The 16,441-nt window shown below is 38.6% G+C and overlaps 1 protein-coding gene across 1 annotated transcript; it reads right to left on the reverse strand.

The window, feature by feature from the left end:
* Positions 1-282: 282 nt before the first annotated feature.
* Positions 283-16,207, reverse strand: LOC110322359 (dimethylaniline monooxygenase [N-oxide-forming] 5-like). The gene is made up of 9 exons (XM_021199005.1): positions 16,013-16,207; positions 12,109-12,248; positions 10,931-11,119; positions 10,343-10,505; positions 8,813-8,955; positions 7,202-7,401; positions 6,177-6,526; positions 4,008-4,080; positions 283-1,829 (listed from the first exon to the last, which is right to left on the reverse strand). Exons 2-9 carry the CDS (start codon positions 12,241-12,243, stop codon positions 1,472-1,474), a joined length of 1,611 nt encoding a protein of 536 aa, XP_021054664.1. The 5' UTR covers positions 12,244-12,248; positions 16,013-16,207; the 3' UTR covers positions 283-1,471.
* Positions 16,208-16,441: the final 234 nt, after the last annotated feature.

A 16,441-nucleotide genomic window follows, 5' to 3' on the forward strand; every position in this document is an offset into this window, starting at 1 on the left:
TCAGTGTTACAAGCTTTACTTCAAAGCACTCCCTTCCCACCTTTGTTCAGGAAGGAAATTTCAGTTTCCAGGAAATAGCTACACAACAGAAAGGCTAATGACTGATGGAGAACTGTTTCCCAGCAAATGGTCTCCTACAGGCTTAATGTTTTGGAGCATCAAGACCAAGGCTGTTACAGGAGATATGTTTACTACAGTATCTGGTCATTGCTTAGAAGAATCTCCCATAGAAACCTCTTCCTCATTTTAGTACATAAATCATTGTGGAAAATATGTTTTCTAAATTATTTTTTATTTTGAAATTCTCAAGTTTACAAAAGGGCTGAAAGATTAGTGCTAGGAACAGTTGTACAACTTCCTACCAGAATCACAGTCTGTGGAAATTCTGTCCCTAGCATTTTTCTTTTGTGTCTCTTGCTCTGTCCCTGTCAGTCTCTCACTTACAGATAAACTTAAACATACACTTCAAATAAAATGTCCACATCATGGTACTCCTACTTTTGCCTACCTATTAGAAATAGGAATATTCTGCTGCATAAACATAAAGCTATTATATCACAGTATCATCAGTAATTCAATATGACCATGTACATATTAAAATCCTCTCGTTTATGTTAGAATTGTCATTTAGTGTTCAGATATTTTCATTGATCATTATAGGGCTGCAGTCTCCTTTATTTGGAATGGAGCTAAGATTTACTGGAAATGTGTTTTTCTCATTTTCTCATGTTGTTCCTTAATTTCATTCTTGCTAAACATTCTGGGAGGAGTACGAGATATCAGCTCCCAGTGCATCACACCGGGAGCTGCAATGTGTTATGTCGGCTGGTAGCACTTTTACAAATGTTGCTGTTTGATTCAGTGGTAAGTTGATGAATGTCACATCTTTCCATTGATAAATCTTTCTCAGGCAGTGCCCAGTGGCTGACACTGGTTCACAATCCCAACATGTGGTAGTAAAAAGCATGAACATGAGGTCATCCCAGACCTGCTTGTACACTGAGACCAAGTCTTAAAACTAAGAATCATCCAATCAACCAACCAACCAACCAACCAACCAACCAACCAACCAACCAACCAACCTACTGCTTGAAACAGCTATGATTTTCTAGGGGGTCAGAATGTGAAAGATGCTTTGAGACTATCAAATATACTTTTAAGGTTTATTGCTGATTAAACAGTATCTCTGAAATTTTAATAAACCAAATTCATCCCACTTTTAATTATTCTTCATGGTCATGTTACATATAAACTTCTCAAATTATTTCAATTACATTTGGAGTAAAATAGTAACCCTTTCAACCTCTCCTTATAAAGTCATTGTTGGAGTAATTCTGTGTGCATTTGAAAACCCAGTTTAAAACTTGCTTAATAAACATGTTTCCCCTTATACTTAACTGATCCTAAGATATATGGTTTAATTAACGATAGTTTACTCTCTAGTTGCAGAAATATCTATGTCAATATGAGGTTAGGGACTTGTGATATGCATGATAACTAGTACAGAAATAAGGAAAAAAACAACAACACAAACACTTTTGACCCAGGACAGATGAGAGAGGTGAGATTGTTTGACCACACGGGTTCTCAGGGGTTTGAGCATCCTTTCTCTCTGAGTGAGGATGGCTGCCCGAGCCCCATCCCATTTCCCTGGCCCCTGTAGACGGTACTGGTAAGAGGTGCAAGGACCCCAGAAAACTTCCTTAGCCAGTTTTGTATCCCAGAGGAGGAGAGAGAACAGGTTGGGTTTGACACCTATCTCAGAAGCAATTTCGTCCATGTAGTCGATGAATATTACTCGGCGAGAGTCTTTGAGACTTTCCTTAGAGCTGGAGTGGGGATGGAAACATAACAAGCGTCAGACTTCAGTCCTGTTGTCCCTGAGTTTCCAGTACACTTTGCTTTTATTTGCTTCTTCGCTGTTTTACACATGTCAAATCTTAATTTAATACATTTTCTTCATCCCCCCTAGGCACAATATGGTCTCTTAACACATGTTGTGAATCTCTGAGGGTTTTAAAGTCCCCGCATACCCAGAAGAGTGACTGGAATATATACAAAGGAATGACATCTTATACCTGGATTTCCCTTATAGATTCAGAATCCAGTTCCATCATATGAATTAAACTACCAAGGAGTATATGTAAGTCACAGTGTATGAAACTCCATTGCTTACTTTATGATTCCAAACTACATAAATTATCTTCTCTATATACTAATTCTGTATACAATTCTTCCTTTTGGATATTGCTAGGTAATCATGTTACTATTTTTTGTAATTTTCAAATACTTGAGAATTAAAAGCCCCTCTGCAAGTGGGCACAGTAGCATCTACTTGTAGCCCAGTTCTCAGGAGGCCAAGGACAGAGAATCACAATAAGTTCCAGGTCAGCCTGGGCTATGCAGTGAGTTCAAAGCTAGCTTAGGCTATGAAATGAGGTCCTATCTCAAAAACAAAAAAACAAACAAACAAAAAAACCCAAAACAACAACAACAAAAAAATAAGAAATCACTTTGTTAAATTATCCCTGGGTAAAAGAAACACAAATAGACAGTGCATAGACTTAAAAAAAAATTAAAACTTTTCACAATGTGCAGAGGAGATTACTTTGTATCATTTAAGATAAACATAATAAAAAGTAAATGAAAGTAGCCAAGTGAGTTAGAAATAAATGTAATAATGCTAAGTTAGGCAGTAGTAAAGCACTTACCACCAAATTCATGGCTGCAGGGGAGGAGTGGTCAGCACTGATCTTACCCAGCCTTAGTGAACAACAATCTCAATCTGCCAGGCAAGCCTTGGCCACTGAGACCACAGCAGCAAGAGTGGCATGGGAGCAACCAGCCACGCTCTGATTGGATCTGAGGCCTGCTCCACAGGGGGAAATGCTTGCCTCATCTTATAAACTCAGTAATAACTCCACGAGTGAAGAGTTTCAAGGCCATAGGAGAGACTTTACTATTTTTGTAGTTAAACTTGTGTGACTCCAAATTGCCTTCTAGACATTTGTGTTTATACTCTTAGACAAATATCGCTACTTTCAGTCTTAATTGAGAGTTTCTCGTTGTAATGGGGTGGTGGTGAGTTCATGATTCGTGGGTCTGAGAACGAGCAACTGGCTAAGTGCTCAACCCTAAGCAGGGTATTTGTATTACACACTTTAAGGCTTAGGGAATACCAAGGAGGACCAGAAGATAAACCAGATCAGCCAGAAGAGGAAGAGAAGGGCTGCAGGATGCTATTTTCTGGGTATGATGCACCCTTCTTTGTTCTGTTTTTAAATTTTTAAAAATTAACCAGGGTTATCTAAGAGAACTTTCATGCAAGTATATGATCTATTTTGAGCACATGACCCCTGACCTCCCTACCCTTCCTTTCTCACCCCATCGTTCCCTTTAGTTACATAGATTGTTTTTTTTTCCCTCTTTCCATGTCACCAACACATATGATTGTATGTATCTGTACTGTCTGGGACCAACAAATGAGGGAAAAATATAATACAGCACCCTTTTCATTTATATCTATACTCTTGCAAGTGGTATACCTTATTCTTGTTTAGGATGAAGAACTCCATTGTGAACACAGTACACATTTTAACTCTATTCCTGTGGACACCTACATTGTGTCTCTAACCTAGTTCCTGTGACTAGGGATTGCAATACATGCTAATGTGCAGTTTGGCTCTGTGTTGCGTTGGCCTGAAGTCTTTTGGGTAGATGCTGAGAAGTGGTATATCTGGTAGGTACAGGGTTAGGTTTTTTAAAACTCTATTCTTATTTGCATAGTGAGTTTACATTCTACTCATCATGTAGACTTGGTGTTCTGTGGTTATTTAACTCATTATGTCAGATTTAGGTTCCATAATCAGATCCATGTGAAAAATGATGTCACTGAACTAAAATTATCATATTAGGGCTCATCTAGGTGCAAACTATATAAAATGCAAAATCAAATATCCCTTTCTGACTATGTTTCATTTACTTGAACAGAAAATGAGGCTCCTTACTCTTTGGCCTTTATTTGATGCTTTCTGTTGATGTCGGCCATCATGGCTCTCCTTGAGGGCAACTGTTTCAGTCCTGAGAAAATAATATATAAACATTGAAGGGTTGACATGAGGACCAAGGTACACACATAAACAAAAATAATGGTTTTGAAATAGAATGAAACTGTCAGAGCTCTATAAAATTAATAATCAGAACCTCATGTTTAAAAAGTTCCAAAGGAAGAAAATTTCTTTTACACCGTCATGCCCAGGATGCCACTTAGGTGATCTAGCTTTTCTTTAAGATAAAAAGTGTTTAACCTTTTCTTAGTTTAAATGTACACTCAACATCCCTGAATACTATGAATGCCTTTAAGGTGTTTTTTATAGTCTTTCAAAGATCCTTAATCCAAACTGGAACCTGACTCAAAGTCTCATGTAACAGAACATTGCCCAGCATTGAGCTTACATCCCAAATGCATGTTTTTCTGTCTGTTGAGTTAAGAGACCATCTCTTAGTTTTCATTGTGCCTTCTGAAAGTACATACTAATGGAAGAGCCCCCTGCACAGTGATAACTACATTTTGAAAGGAGAGCAAGTAATTGCAGGCAGAAATACTGTGTGTATGAACGTATCACGGACAAGGAAGATAGAACAGACAGAGTGTTAAATTATGCTAGATAGACACGACAGAGTGTAGCAGACATGATACTCATGGACTGGTTGCCTTGTTGCTTCACCAGGTGTCACATGGTATGAGTATCTGCAAAAAATATGACCTACACACAAATATCCTCAGATGTTTCAAAATACAGTTTCAAACACAAATGTGTAAAGCATGAAAAGAACAGAACTGAAGAACTGAAAGTCCACCCAGCACTTTAAATTACTACTGTACATCTATACATACATTGTGAAACATCAACTATTCTTCTACAAATATACCAAATAAAAGGAACATACTCAATGAGACACATGTGTGTTCTTGTCCATTCATCAGTGTTCATAATAATCCTAAGTGGCCATTAATATAAAATAAGTTGTATGTATACATGTGTACACACATATGTGCATATGAATATATATGTATACACACACATATATATGTATATTCATATATATATATATTCACACACATACACATATATGTCCATATGCATAGACTGGATGGAGAAGAATATGGAGTGCTCTATTTTAAATGAAGAAAATCACTGTAAAATAAGGATTCACTTGATGACATTGTATTAAGAGGAAGAAGTCAGACATCATGCAGTGGATATTACCCCAGTAGTCCTCCTTCAGTTCCTTCAGATTATTGTGTTCTACTTTCCCCTTTACTATATTTTTACTTGTGTTATGAGACCAGAGGTTCCCATTTATCTTCCTTGTGCACACTCCATTTTGGCCAAGTCTTTCTCCACCCACTTGTTTCCTCCCTCACATCTCGCCACTATCTGCTTGAAGTGTCCTGCTCCCATTATTCATATAATCGATGGTCCCATTTTCACAAAGAAGAAAGATGAAAGCTGTCTGAAATGAGCATCAGAAATGAGCATTTTTTTTTCTTTGCTGACACTGGAGAAAGGTGAGGCTGGAAATGCATGAAGAGGGCGTTTCTGAATTTTAGTTATTTCATTTGTTTTTAATCTACTTTGTAGTTGAATAGTTTGTTGCGTATTTGATTTGTGAAAATTGTTCAATGCATGATGTATGTGCTTCTATATGTGTTTATTATACCATAATAGTTCTTTGGATAAATTTGCTTTGCCCAAAGGCAATTTGATATGAAGAGAAGACCCAATAAACATTTTAAGAAATTGTGTAACTACTTTCTCATATGGTTATTATCAGATCCATTTGATGGAAGTCAGCAAAGAAAACATATTTATCAGGACAAACAGAAATGTGTACAGAAAACAGAAACATAGAGCTGTTCTGTAGAGCTTTGGATAAGCATCAGATGGGTTCACCTGAAACTTCAGAAAATAAATGGCATAAGAGAAGTTGCAGGAGTCACTATTTCCACTTCACCGTGGATACATACTCAAATCTCACTTAGGGAATTGCCACATCAATGGTTAGACAATGTATTAGAATGAGAGAGATCAACATAACAGTAGCCCTCTGTGTTACTTTTAAATCACAGAGAATTTGGAACCTACTGTATTCATCGCAAGGCAAGTCCATACCTGTGAACACGTGCACAACCCAGCGGCTCTGGAGCTCACTTGTGGGGATGATGGCTCCCGCTGGCTGGAGGATGCCAATGAAAGCCAGAGTTGGCTTCTCTAGCTCAGGAGGGAAGACATATTTAAACATGGAGTACTGGTTGTCTAGGACTCCTGAGTCATCACTCAAGAAAGGGAATGACAATTTATAGCCTGTGGCAAAGATGACAACGTCTATTTTCTCCTCGGTTCCATCCTCAAAGATGGCCGATGTTGAGGTGAACTCTTTAACATTTGGTTTTATCTTCACTTTTCCAATCATGATGCGATTTGGGAGGTCATCGCTGAGAACTGTTCGCTGGTCAAGAATTCTGTGCATCAAGAGATGAGTATACAACTTCTTAATAAAAATGTAGTAGCATAGGCAAAAACGATGGAAAATGTTGCATAGCATCAACAATTTTTATTCTGTTTTCCAGCATCCTCAAAAGGCAATATAGATCATTAATAAAGAACTGAACTGTGGTACCTTTTCAGTCTCATACGCATTGAGAAACCATGGACAAGCCATGAAATATTTGATTTCACTTTCCTAATTGTAGAACTGTAAGAATGTTATAACACCTGATCAGATTTGTTAATACATACTAAATACCTTTAGATAATGATATTTTCTTTTCAAGGAATAAAGTATGTTAGTCATTTATTGAGTCAGGAACTCACTACGAAGCCCCGGCTGGCCTGGAACTCACTTTAACTACTCTTTAACATGACAGAGGTCTACATACCTTTCCCTCCCAAGTGACTGGATTAAATGTATGTTAATTTTTGCTGTATTTATCTACTCTTGAGGAGCAATACATCAGTGGGATCACAAAGAACCTTCAGTAAGAAGAAAATAATTTGGATATTCCCCATGAAAACAAATGCCATGAGAAATTAATGGCATTGTCCCTCCCTTTCATGTACCTATAGCTTACAGATTTAATTGACTTAGCTAGTCCAGTCACTCAAAGGTATTGTCTCCTTCAAATTCCCAACTTTACCTGTGCGGAGGCAGCAGCCCGTAATTGGCGTGGTTAAACCTTTCATTTAACTTCTTCTCCATTTGTCTGTTGATCATGTATCTGGGGCAGAGCTTTTGAACAGCTCTATTATACCGAGTAAAGACTGTGGTGTCCATGGGATCCCCGTGGTCCCAAACTCGATTCCATATCCACGCCCCATGTCTTGTGCTGAGGAAAACCTTCAAGAGAGGAGGGGTTGCCTGGTAAGTGTTTAGCTGCTAATCAGATCCTCAGAGGTTGTTTTTCTTTTGTTTTTATGTTCTCGGGGAAATGGAATTAACTTCCCACATTGCCTTGTTCCCCTAGCCATCTTCTTTTTCCTATCTCTAATTGAGTTAAACTGGGAAAGGGTGCATCTGATCCTGTAGAGTCTTGGTGGCCCAGGGAAGGGAGATATGTATGTGTGTGTGTGTGTGTGTGTGTGTGTGTGTGTGTGTTTGTGTGTTTATGTATGCATGTGTGTGTTGAGGATAGGTAGGGATGTGTGTGTGGGAGTTAGGGAGTAGGGGTGGTGATGGGGGGAGATGGGAATGGGGGTGGGGGTGGGGGAGTACCCTCTCAGAGGAAAAAGGGAGGGGGATGGGGTGGAGACCTCTTGGAGGGAGGATGGAAGTGGAATGTAAATAAGTAAAACAATTTTTGAAAAGAACAAAACATATAAAGGCCAACAACAATGTAAAAGATCCCCTTACTGGAAGTTATTTCAATTAATTTAATGTTTGTCAGGGACCTACTCTTCTTGTGACGCTTGCTCCAGCTATGCTAGATGTCTGGAGTGTCTAAGGTGCCAAAATATAGGGCAACCCTACGGCAACACAATAGGTTGTTACACTGAGTGTTAGAAGCTAGTATTCAGATTCCATGTGAGCTCTTCAGTTGAAATGTCCAAGAGATGGAGAAGCGTGTGAATAAAATGTTTGGGATCAAAACAAAAATCAAGTACAGGAATCCACAATGGAATTACTCACGCTTACAACTGGAAAAACCTTAACAAAATGTTTGCAGTGCAAAACAACAACAACAACAAAAGAAAATATATATTTTGATGAACATTTTTGTCTATTTTGTGTTATTTAGCAGAGACCTTTGAAAGAAAGCTTTTTATTGATGTCACAATCACTACTGTGATGTCATTGGCACAGATCAGTGACTCCTGTATCTCAGAATCATGGCATGGTTAACTTAATTTCCATAAAGTACTCAGCATTGAAAATCTTGTGTCTCTTCTATGAAGTAGGAATCAAGTTAATTTTGAGTTGGATGAAGGGCATAGTCTTCCATGCCAATATGAAAACAGTGTCTTCTGTAAAATTCACTTCATTTTGAGATTTCTCATTTAACTACCTGTAATTAATTTTCAGTTTTCTGACTCCTGTTGGATTGCTACTTGCCCTACTCCAGTGCATTTTGGGCTAGGAGTATTGTTACTTTGGAATTTTGTGTTCTCTTACTCATATTTAGTCAGCAGAGAAACATGTCCTTGCAATCCAAATGGGAACATGCCTGCTAAAGCCAGAGGAAGTCTCGACTCACAGTCTCTGCAGGTATCAAGCTTACACCCAAGGGCAAAATCAGGATATGAGACCAAACCTGGTCAGCGACCCTGCTGATCTCGCCTGCCACATCTGCTCCAGAATTCCCAAGGCCAATCACTGCCACTCTCTTCCCCACAAAGTTGTCTGGGCACTTGTACTCCCAGGTGTGGAGACAGCTGCCTTGGAACTTGCTGATTCCTGTGAAGGAAGAATCAACACCTCAAGTCGCAGCAGAAGTAGAAGACACCACTTGATGGATTTCGTTCCTAAGCTGGAAGTTCATGTTATTTTTCTCCCTTCTTTGCACTTGGACTTTATGCCACTATTACAGAATATTATCCTCTAGCATTCAATAGCTACATGGGCAACACCAAAATCAGAGCAGAGGTTTTTTTTTTTTTTTAAGTAGTTGATAAAAATATACCATTTTAAGATTTACTCAGTGTGCTAACTCTTTTTCACTTTAGAGTGACACTGTAATTTTCTATTTTCTACTCAGAGATATGAGACGGTTTCTTCACTTTTTATAACTCTTTGGAAACCCACAAGTTTGTAAAGATCCTTAGCAATGTATTGGTGGATATTCAGAAGCAATTTAATGCCAGCTACACATGCAGTTTTAAAGCCCAGGAGCCCAAAAGCATTGATAAGGGTAGTAATTTTAAGTGTGTATTTTACTTGAACCCAGGATAATCTGAGATGCTACTATATAGTTAATGTAAAGTTATTGGTGATATTCTTTACATGCTCCTACTGTGTTTTCTAAGTGTGGTGAATATTTTACAAAGGAAGCATCTTAGTGTCCTTCACATATCAGCTGCTCATCAGCAACATCTGGCCAGTGGCCACTCACTATTCTCTAAATCATAAGCATGGGATAGTAGAAGTTTCAAGGCAGTCCGGAAAAGTTATATTTCAAAAGTTATAATTGCCATAAATTATAAAATTCCATAAATTATAAAATTCCATGATGCATAATTTGTCATTCAGGTGGTGTTTCAAAAACTCCCAAAATATCTCCACAAATCCTAATTCCACTGTTTGATTCAGCCTTCATCAGCACTATCTCTGAACTGGACTGTTTAAGGCCTTTATTCCTGATGCTTCTGGTTCAACCATCTTCCCCTATCAATTAATGCTCCACACTCCTGCAGGACTGATTGCTTCTCCTGCATGTATATACATACACGCACGCCTGCACACACACACACACACACACACACACACACACACACACACACACACACTGAAATGCTTTTCCCTTAACTCTTGCATGTTTCTCCCAACCTAGGCACTCCAAGTGTGAGCCAATTCCTGAGCTCTCTCCAGGATTGCCTATCTACTAGCTTCTCCCCACTGTTTCCTCATCCATGAAAGTCTCTTTCAGACCTTGTTTGTCTGAGAAACTCTGGTTTTCAGTTCTGTCTTTACCTCTGTTGCCAGATCTCCCCTGACTGTTCTATGAACTTACAATGCCCCACTTTGTCTCCTCTGTATAAACACCATCATCCAGTGCCTATGATAGGAGAGACATTAAAATATGTAGAATCCTAACATTTTTCTCACACACACATTAGAGAAATACCTTCAAAGTCTTGTAAAGGAATGTACTTCTCAGTGTATTGACCACTGCAAACCATTATCCCATCAAAAATGTAGGTTTTCTGCGCCTCCTCAGTCTCTACTACCACGTCCCATTGACCAGAGGATGAAAAGTCAGGGCGTTTCTTTATACTGCACACGTTTGTCTAGGAAACAAAGAACAAAGTCTGAGCTCTAGGACATTTTATCCCTTTTTCCTGTAGAATTCTATGTTTAAGTAGCTCTGCACGTGGTTCCTAGGTGAGTAGGAGTCGTGTGCACATTATAAAGTTCCTATAATGTTCACCTCCCAAATGTCACAGCTCATTAGAGCGCAAAATGCATTCTTTTAATTTTCTAGGACCTGTGTATTTTTACTTTACAAAATGAACCAAAGATTAGAATTTGGGTTCCAGCTGGGACAGTGCTCATATGGTAGGTAGAAAAGACAAACATATCTTGGCAAATCATGAGCATGGGGGAAGGGAAGGACACAGGTGGGAAACGCAGCTTGAAACTGTGCCCTGCTGGCTCTGTGTGTGGATTTTGCCTTGACCAATGTGCAGGTGGTAGGCGGGCATTCACTCCTTACCTGGAACTGGATGTGTTTCATGAGTCCGAAATGCCTGGCATACATCCTGAGATACTCTATCATTTTGGAGTTGTGCATGAAGATGGGGAAATGATCAGGGACGGGATAGTCGCTGAAGGCTGTCATCTCTTTGGATGTATTGCAGGTTAAAGATTTGTATATCCCGGGATTTCCACTTTTTGATATCTCCTAAAGGCAATAAATTGACCCTTGGCTTCAGGAATGTGATAGAGAATCAGAACTGAAGTGTTCCATAAAGTCACGATTTTATTTTCAGGTTTTGTGATAGTATTCAGCAGGATGAGGCCATTAGACTCATTTACTAAGTGGGAGGGCTTCTTTTTTATAATTCCATTCATAGAGCCTGGCTCTGTAGTAGCAATGATTATTTTACACCAGGAAAGAGATAGCAGGTTCCAAGAATGCACATAATGCAAACTGAGAAAAAAAAGGAGAAAAATAACACAAAGAAGATCCGACTGGAAACTACCAGTGGGTAAAATCTGTTTCACAACTGAGGGGATTTCATTTAAGAGAATGAAATAGAGAGTAAAATGCCTATATAATGTGGGCCTAAAATATATTAATATATAAAGGAATAATAATGATGACAATAAGACAAAAGTGATGAATTAATAAGAACTGCTCTTAATGATCTTATATCATGCTTGGAAGTGATCAAGACACATCCAAGTTAAGACTCCCCTTTACCCTTCTAACTCCTGGAGACATCATGAGATAGGCCCACTCTTTTAAGTTATGTTACATAACTCTGTTTGTAAGCAAGCACACCTTTCTTGGTAGAGACATGTTTTTCCAGTAACTAATAAACAACACAAAAGAACATATAGAGTGATTAACAATACAGAAGCTGCAGCTAATAATGAGTTTGTTAGAGGCAGAATAGCTTCTGCATGCTCTTTGAGTTTCAGAACTCTTAGGCAAAATTTGTATATCAATATCCTAAATGTTATATGTGGGTATGTTAAGGAACACAAAACTGAATAGGACTGTGCATGTCCCACAAGAAATTTCAAATTTATTGAAAGATTTATCACTAATTTAGAAAGGATACTTAAGGGATAATTTATATTATCAGAGTTTTATTTCCAAGTTGAATAGAAACAACTCCCAAACACACCAATAATGTCATGTTCTGAAAATATTTATAAAATTACCTCATATTTCCACAGTCCTCCGATGTCACTCTTCTTTTCAAAACAGGTAGGTTCTAGCCCCTCCTCCAAACAGGTCTTAATGGCACCCAGTCCGCTGACCCCTGCACCAATCACTGCAATTCTTTTTACCCCCATGGTTTCTTGAATTAAGAAGAATTATTTCAGTGTGGTTTTGAGCAACAATGCCAAGGTTCATCACTGTGTTTGTGTCCAACCCCCTTCATTTCAGCATTGACATATTTTGGGGCCACAACTTTAACTGCTTTTATTATACCTTATATTATCTTAGCATATATATTCTATTTTAATTATATATTATATAACTTTTTGGTCTCCATTTCAGAACACTATGCACCCACATATTCAAACAACAACAGATGGAAAAATTTCTTGAAATGTACATTTCTACTGAACATACAGGGATTTTTTCCCCCTTGTAATTATTCCCTACATAACAGTGTCTAAAAACTATTTAGAAAACTTGGTGGATGTGACCAGTAATCCAGACAAACTTTAAAGTATATGGGAGTTTCTGGATAGGGTATATGCCTATGAGATGTTACATCCACAAGAAGTGAACACCTGCAGATTTTGATGTTTGTAGAGGATCCTAGATCCAATCACCTGCAGGATGACTCGATGGTCACTATAATAGAACATTTGGTCAAAACAAGATTTGCACTGAATTTCAAGATGATTAGCAACCTTTTGCTATAGAAACATCTAAGATTTTACTGTCTTATTAAAATTTTACTTTTAAAACAGTCAGTTCTGCAATGGAGATTGCTATGAAATAATCTGCTTAGTAATAGCTAACAAGGCATACAAGGTTGTCACAAATTCCCACTGTAATGTTGTCCCAAGTCTCAATGCTGTATTGTTTCTACTCTATGTTAGTTCTATTATCTACTCAATTTCTTCCGAGTTAGGTCTGATGTACTCTATTTTAATACCTGCCCAGAAATGTAAAGGTAAAGGAAAGTTTGAATGACAGTATCTGTCTGTCCATCTGGTTTCAGGGCACCTGGGTGATGCTTCTGAGGAAAGTGCTAGCCCAGGGACCAAGGATAAAACCAAATACTACTGGTCTAAAACAAAAGCAAAACAACCCCCTCCCAAATATAGTGGAAATAAATGACTCCAAATGACATTCTGCTATATTCATAGATCGGTGCCTTGTTGAGCTTCCTCCTGCAGTAAATGGGAACAATACAGAGACCCACAGTCAGACAATGTGCAGAGAGTGAGAGATCTTGAAACATCCAGCCCTAAACTAAATGACTCTATCAAATCTCTCCTCTCAAGGCTCAAGGAACCCTGAGGAAGAGGAGGAGGGAAGAGGGTAAGAGCCAAAGTAGGTGGGGGACATCAATGAAGCAGACCCTTAATACCAACATGAGCAAAGCTCACACAAACTCACAGAGACTGACTGAAGCAGCAAGCACAGGACCTGCACGGGTCTACTCCAGGGCGTCTGCGTCTACATCATGGCTTCCTATTTCATGGCTTTTACAGGACTACCAGTGTGTGAGCAAGTGGGTCTCTGATTCTGGATCTTTACCTGGGTGTTTCACTTCTGTTGTGTTGTCTTGTCCAACTACATGTGATAGTTTTGTTTTATCTTATTCTACTTTATTTTTTTTTGTTGTTGTTGTTGTTACATTTTTGTTGTTAGCTCCTAGAAGCCTGTTCTTTTCTAATGAGAGACAGAAAAGGAGTAGATTTTGGAAGGGAAGGGGCACAGGGCAGGAACTGAGAGGAGGAAAAAACATAATTAGGGTCTATTATGTGAGAAAATCATCTATTTTTAATTAATGGAAAAGTCCATTCTCAATCTATTTTTTCAAAGCAGTGAGAATCCTGACATGCAGTAATATGATAGAACCTCTGACTGGCTTCCAAGGCTCTTGGTGAGGACAGCTTCTCCTTGCTCTTCTGTCCTGTCTGACACCGCCCTCCTTGCTTTCTTGTCAGCATGCAACATAGAACTCTGTGACCATCTTTCTTTGGTTATCTTTTTGCTCATTTCTCCTTTTGTACAGAGACCCACTTACAGCTGTCTGTAATTTTCACTGATATCTTCTATTCTCACAGCTGACAAAATACAACTCAGCACTTCAGTCTAGATTCTAATTTTCCTGTGTTTAACATGTTTTAGAGTACACCATGCCTCTTCCTCAGTTAGGTGGTGACAAGTTAGGGTAGGCACACCACAATCTCTGAGAGTAAGCATTGTGGTGCCAGAGGGCAGTGTAGGGACTCGATGACAAGTAGGTCCAGTTTCCTGAAGGCCAAGTGTTGGTCTTCCTAGTCTTGTCTTGATAGAGGGATTAGCAGTGTGCTTCGGTTTTAAGGGTCATTTTTGGGTATTATTTCTTGTTTCTTTCTCTCACTCTACATTTCGACTATTAAAAAGTACTTATGTGTATAGTGTGTTTTGCTTGTATGTATGTCTGGGCACCACTTGCGTGCCTGGTGCCAGCCAAAGACAGAAGGTGTTGGTTTCCAAGGAATTGGAGTTACAGGAGGTTGTAAGTCACCACATAGATGCTAGAAATTTAATGGGGTCCTTTGCAAGAGTAGCCAGTGCTCTTAACTTCTGAACATCCTTTTTAGCCCTCATACATTCGAGAAATGATGCTATTCAGGTGGGTTAAAACTCTGCTGTCTATTTTAGGAACTGAAGCAAGGGCAGGGCTCTCCTGTCTCTTTTTCCGAGGCTTTTGATTTTGTTCTTGAAGGGGACGAAATATACAGTGGTCATCCATACAAATGATAAGCTATATGAAGAATTCAGTCTCTCAGCTCTATAGCTTTCAAAGTACAGTGGAAGAAGAAACAGTCATTGGGTCCAGGTTGAAGTGTTAGTCACATTCTGCAGCTCAGAGTGAATAGGGAGGCATGGACCTTGGGAAATAAGGCCACTGTGGTGCCTTAATGGCCCTCTTTCTTCTTTTCTCTCACTTATTAGAACTAGTAAGTGACATATATATATATATATATATATATATATATATATATATATATATATATATATATATATATATATATGTGTGTGTGTATGCTAGAAATATATATATGTTTGTGTGTTTAAAAAATAAGATGTAAATGTTTATATAAAGTAATACATATAGATTTAAAAAGTAACATATACATATATAACTTATTATATAATACACACTGCTTCATAAAACAATTTGTGAATCATAATCATTGTAGAATCTTCTATATATAATTTTTAAATGAATATTTTAGATTTATTATCAATGAACAAAAGCTTTCTTATTGTTGCATCTTTTCCTACTATAAAGGTACTTCTGCTTCATCTACATCAGTTGTCTCCATCACTCTCAGGCTCCAAGAACACAAGCATCTCTCTTGGAGTGGTGCCTGGGGCACTGTATCTATTTGTCAGGGAACGAGCTGGGCTCTCTACCTGCTTGTATTTTCTCTTTTCACTCCATTAGCTGTCATTTCTGATCCCCCCTTTCCCTTAATTTCATGTCCATATGAAATTTCAATAAAACAGACTTGTATTAAGGAAGCATAAGGTAAACAGAAACAGTTCTTATATTGTGAGGAACATTTGGTTGGAACCACGTGCACCAGGGCAGTAATTGGGATGATACCTAGTAAAACCTACATGCCAAGCTGAGAACTGCTATATCACCAGAGTATATAGTTGGCATTCATTTAATTTATATTTTAATCTAGGAAAAAATGATTTTTGGATCAAGAAATCCTGGCAATTCTGAGCTATAATTTTGCAGCTAGACAAGAGTGGCCCAAACCAATGAAGTATGAATTTAGGGAAGAGGAAACAGAGGAAGGCAGGAAAATCTATGGAAGTGGCTCGTTGAGCATAGTCCCCTTGGTGTCCCCAAAGCATGGTTGTCCAACTTACAGTCTCTGAGGAGTGAGGTTGTCCTTCTACTGAATTCAGCAGTGTTGATTTTTCTGTCCTTAGTCCCTCAGGTTGGATACGTATGTACCCAGGTGTGCCCAGGGACTGTGAGCAGAGCTGCAGTCAGCTTTCGTCAGCAGGTCCCTGTGGCCCTCTTCCTGGGTGGCTTCTCCCTGTAGAGGAGCTGGACAGCTGTTAGTTCCTTCCTGTTCTCAATTCCTTTTTATATTAACCTTGTCCGCTTTTTTTTTTCCTCATGAGAAGGCAGGATCTTTATACATGCTCCTAGAAGAACCCACCCTTTTTGATTCTTAGAAAAAAAAATCATGATCATTGCAGATAGAAGCAACTGTTTCCAGACAACTGCCAAAAAAATCACTTCCAAGAAAGATTTGCCTCCAACTTCCCCTTTTGGCGTTTCCAAGCACA

The sequence above is a fragment of the Mus pahari genome, chromosome 5 (assembly GCF_900095145.1).
Source record: "Mus pahari chromosome 5, PAHARI_EIJ_v1.1, whole genome shotgun sequence".
In the NCBI taxonomy this organism is placed as follows: domain Eukaryota; kingdom Metazoa; phylum Chordata; class Mammalia; order Rodentia; family Muridae; genus Mus; species Mus pahari.

What these genes read in the sequence shown, in the direction of transcription:
- LOC110322359 (XM_021199005.1), bottom strand. Translation starts at nt 12,243, where the DNA reads ATGGGGGTAAAAAGAATTGCAGTGATTGGTGCAGGGGTCAGCGGACTG. An exon ending in GAGGACTGTGGAAATATGAG is followed by an intron (nt 11,120 to 12,108) that starts GTAATTTTATAA and finishes TATTGCCTTTAG; the next exon opens with GAGATATCAAAAAGTGGAAA. An exon ending in GGGCTGCTGCCTCCGCACAG is followed by an intron (nt 6,527 to 7,201) that starts GTAAAGTTGGGA and finishes CTTGATGCACAG; the next exon opens with AATTCTTGACCAGCGAACAG.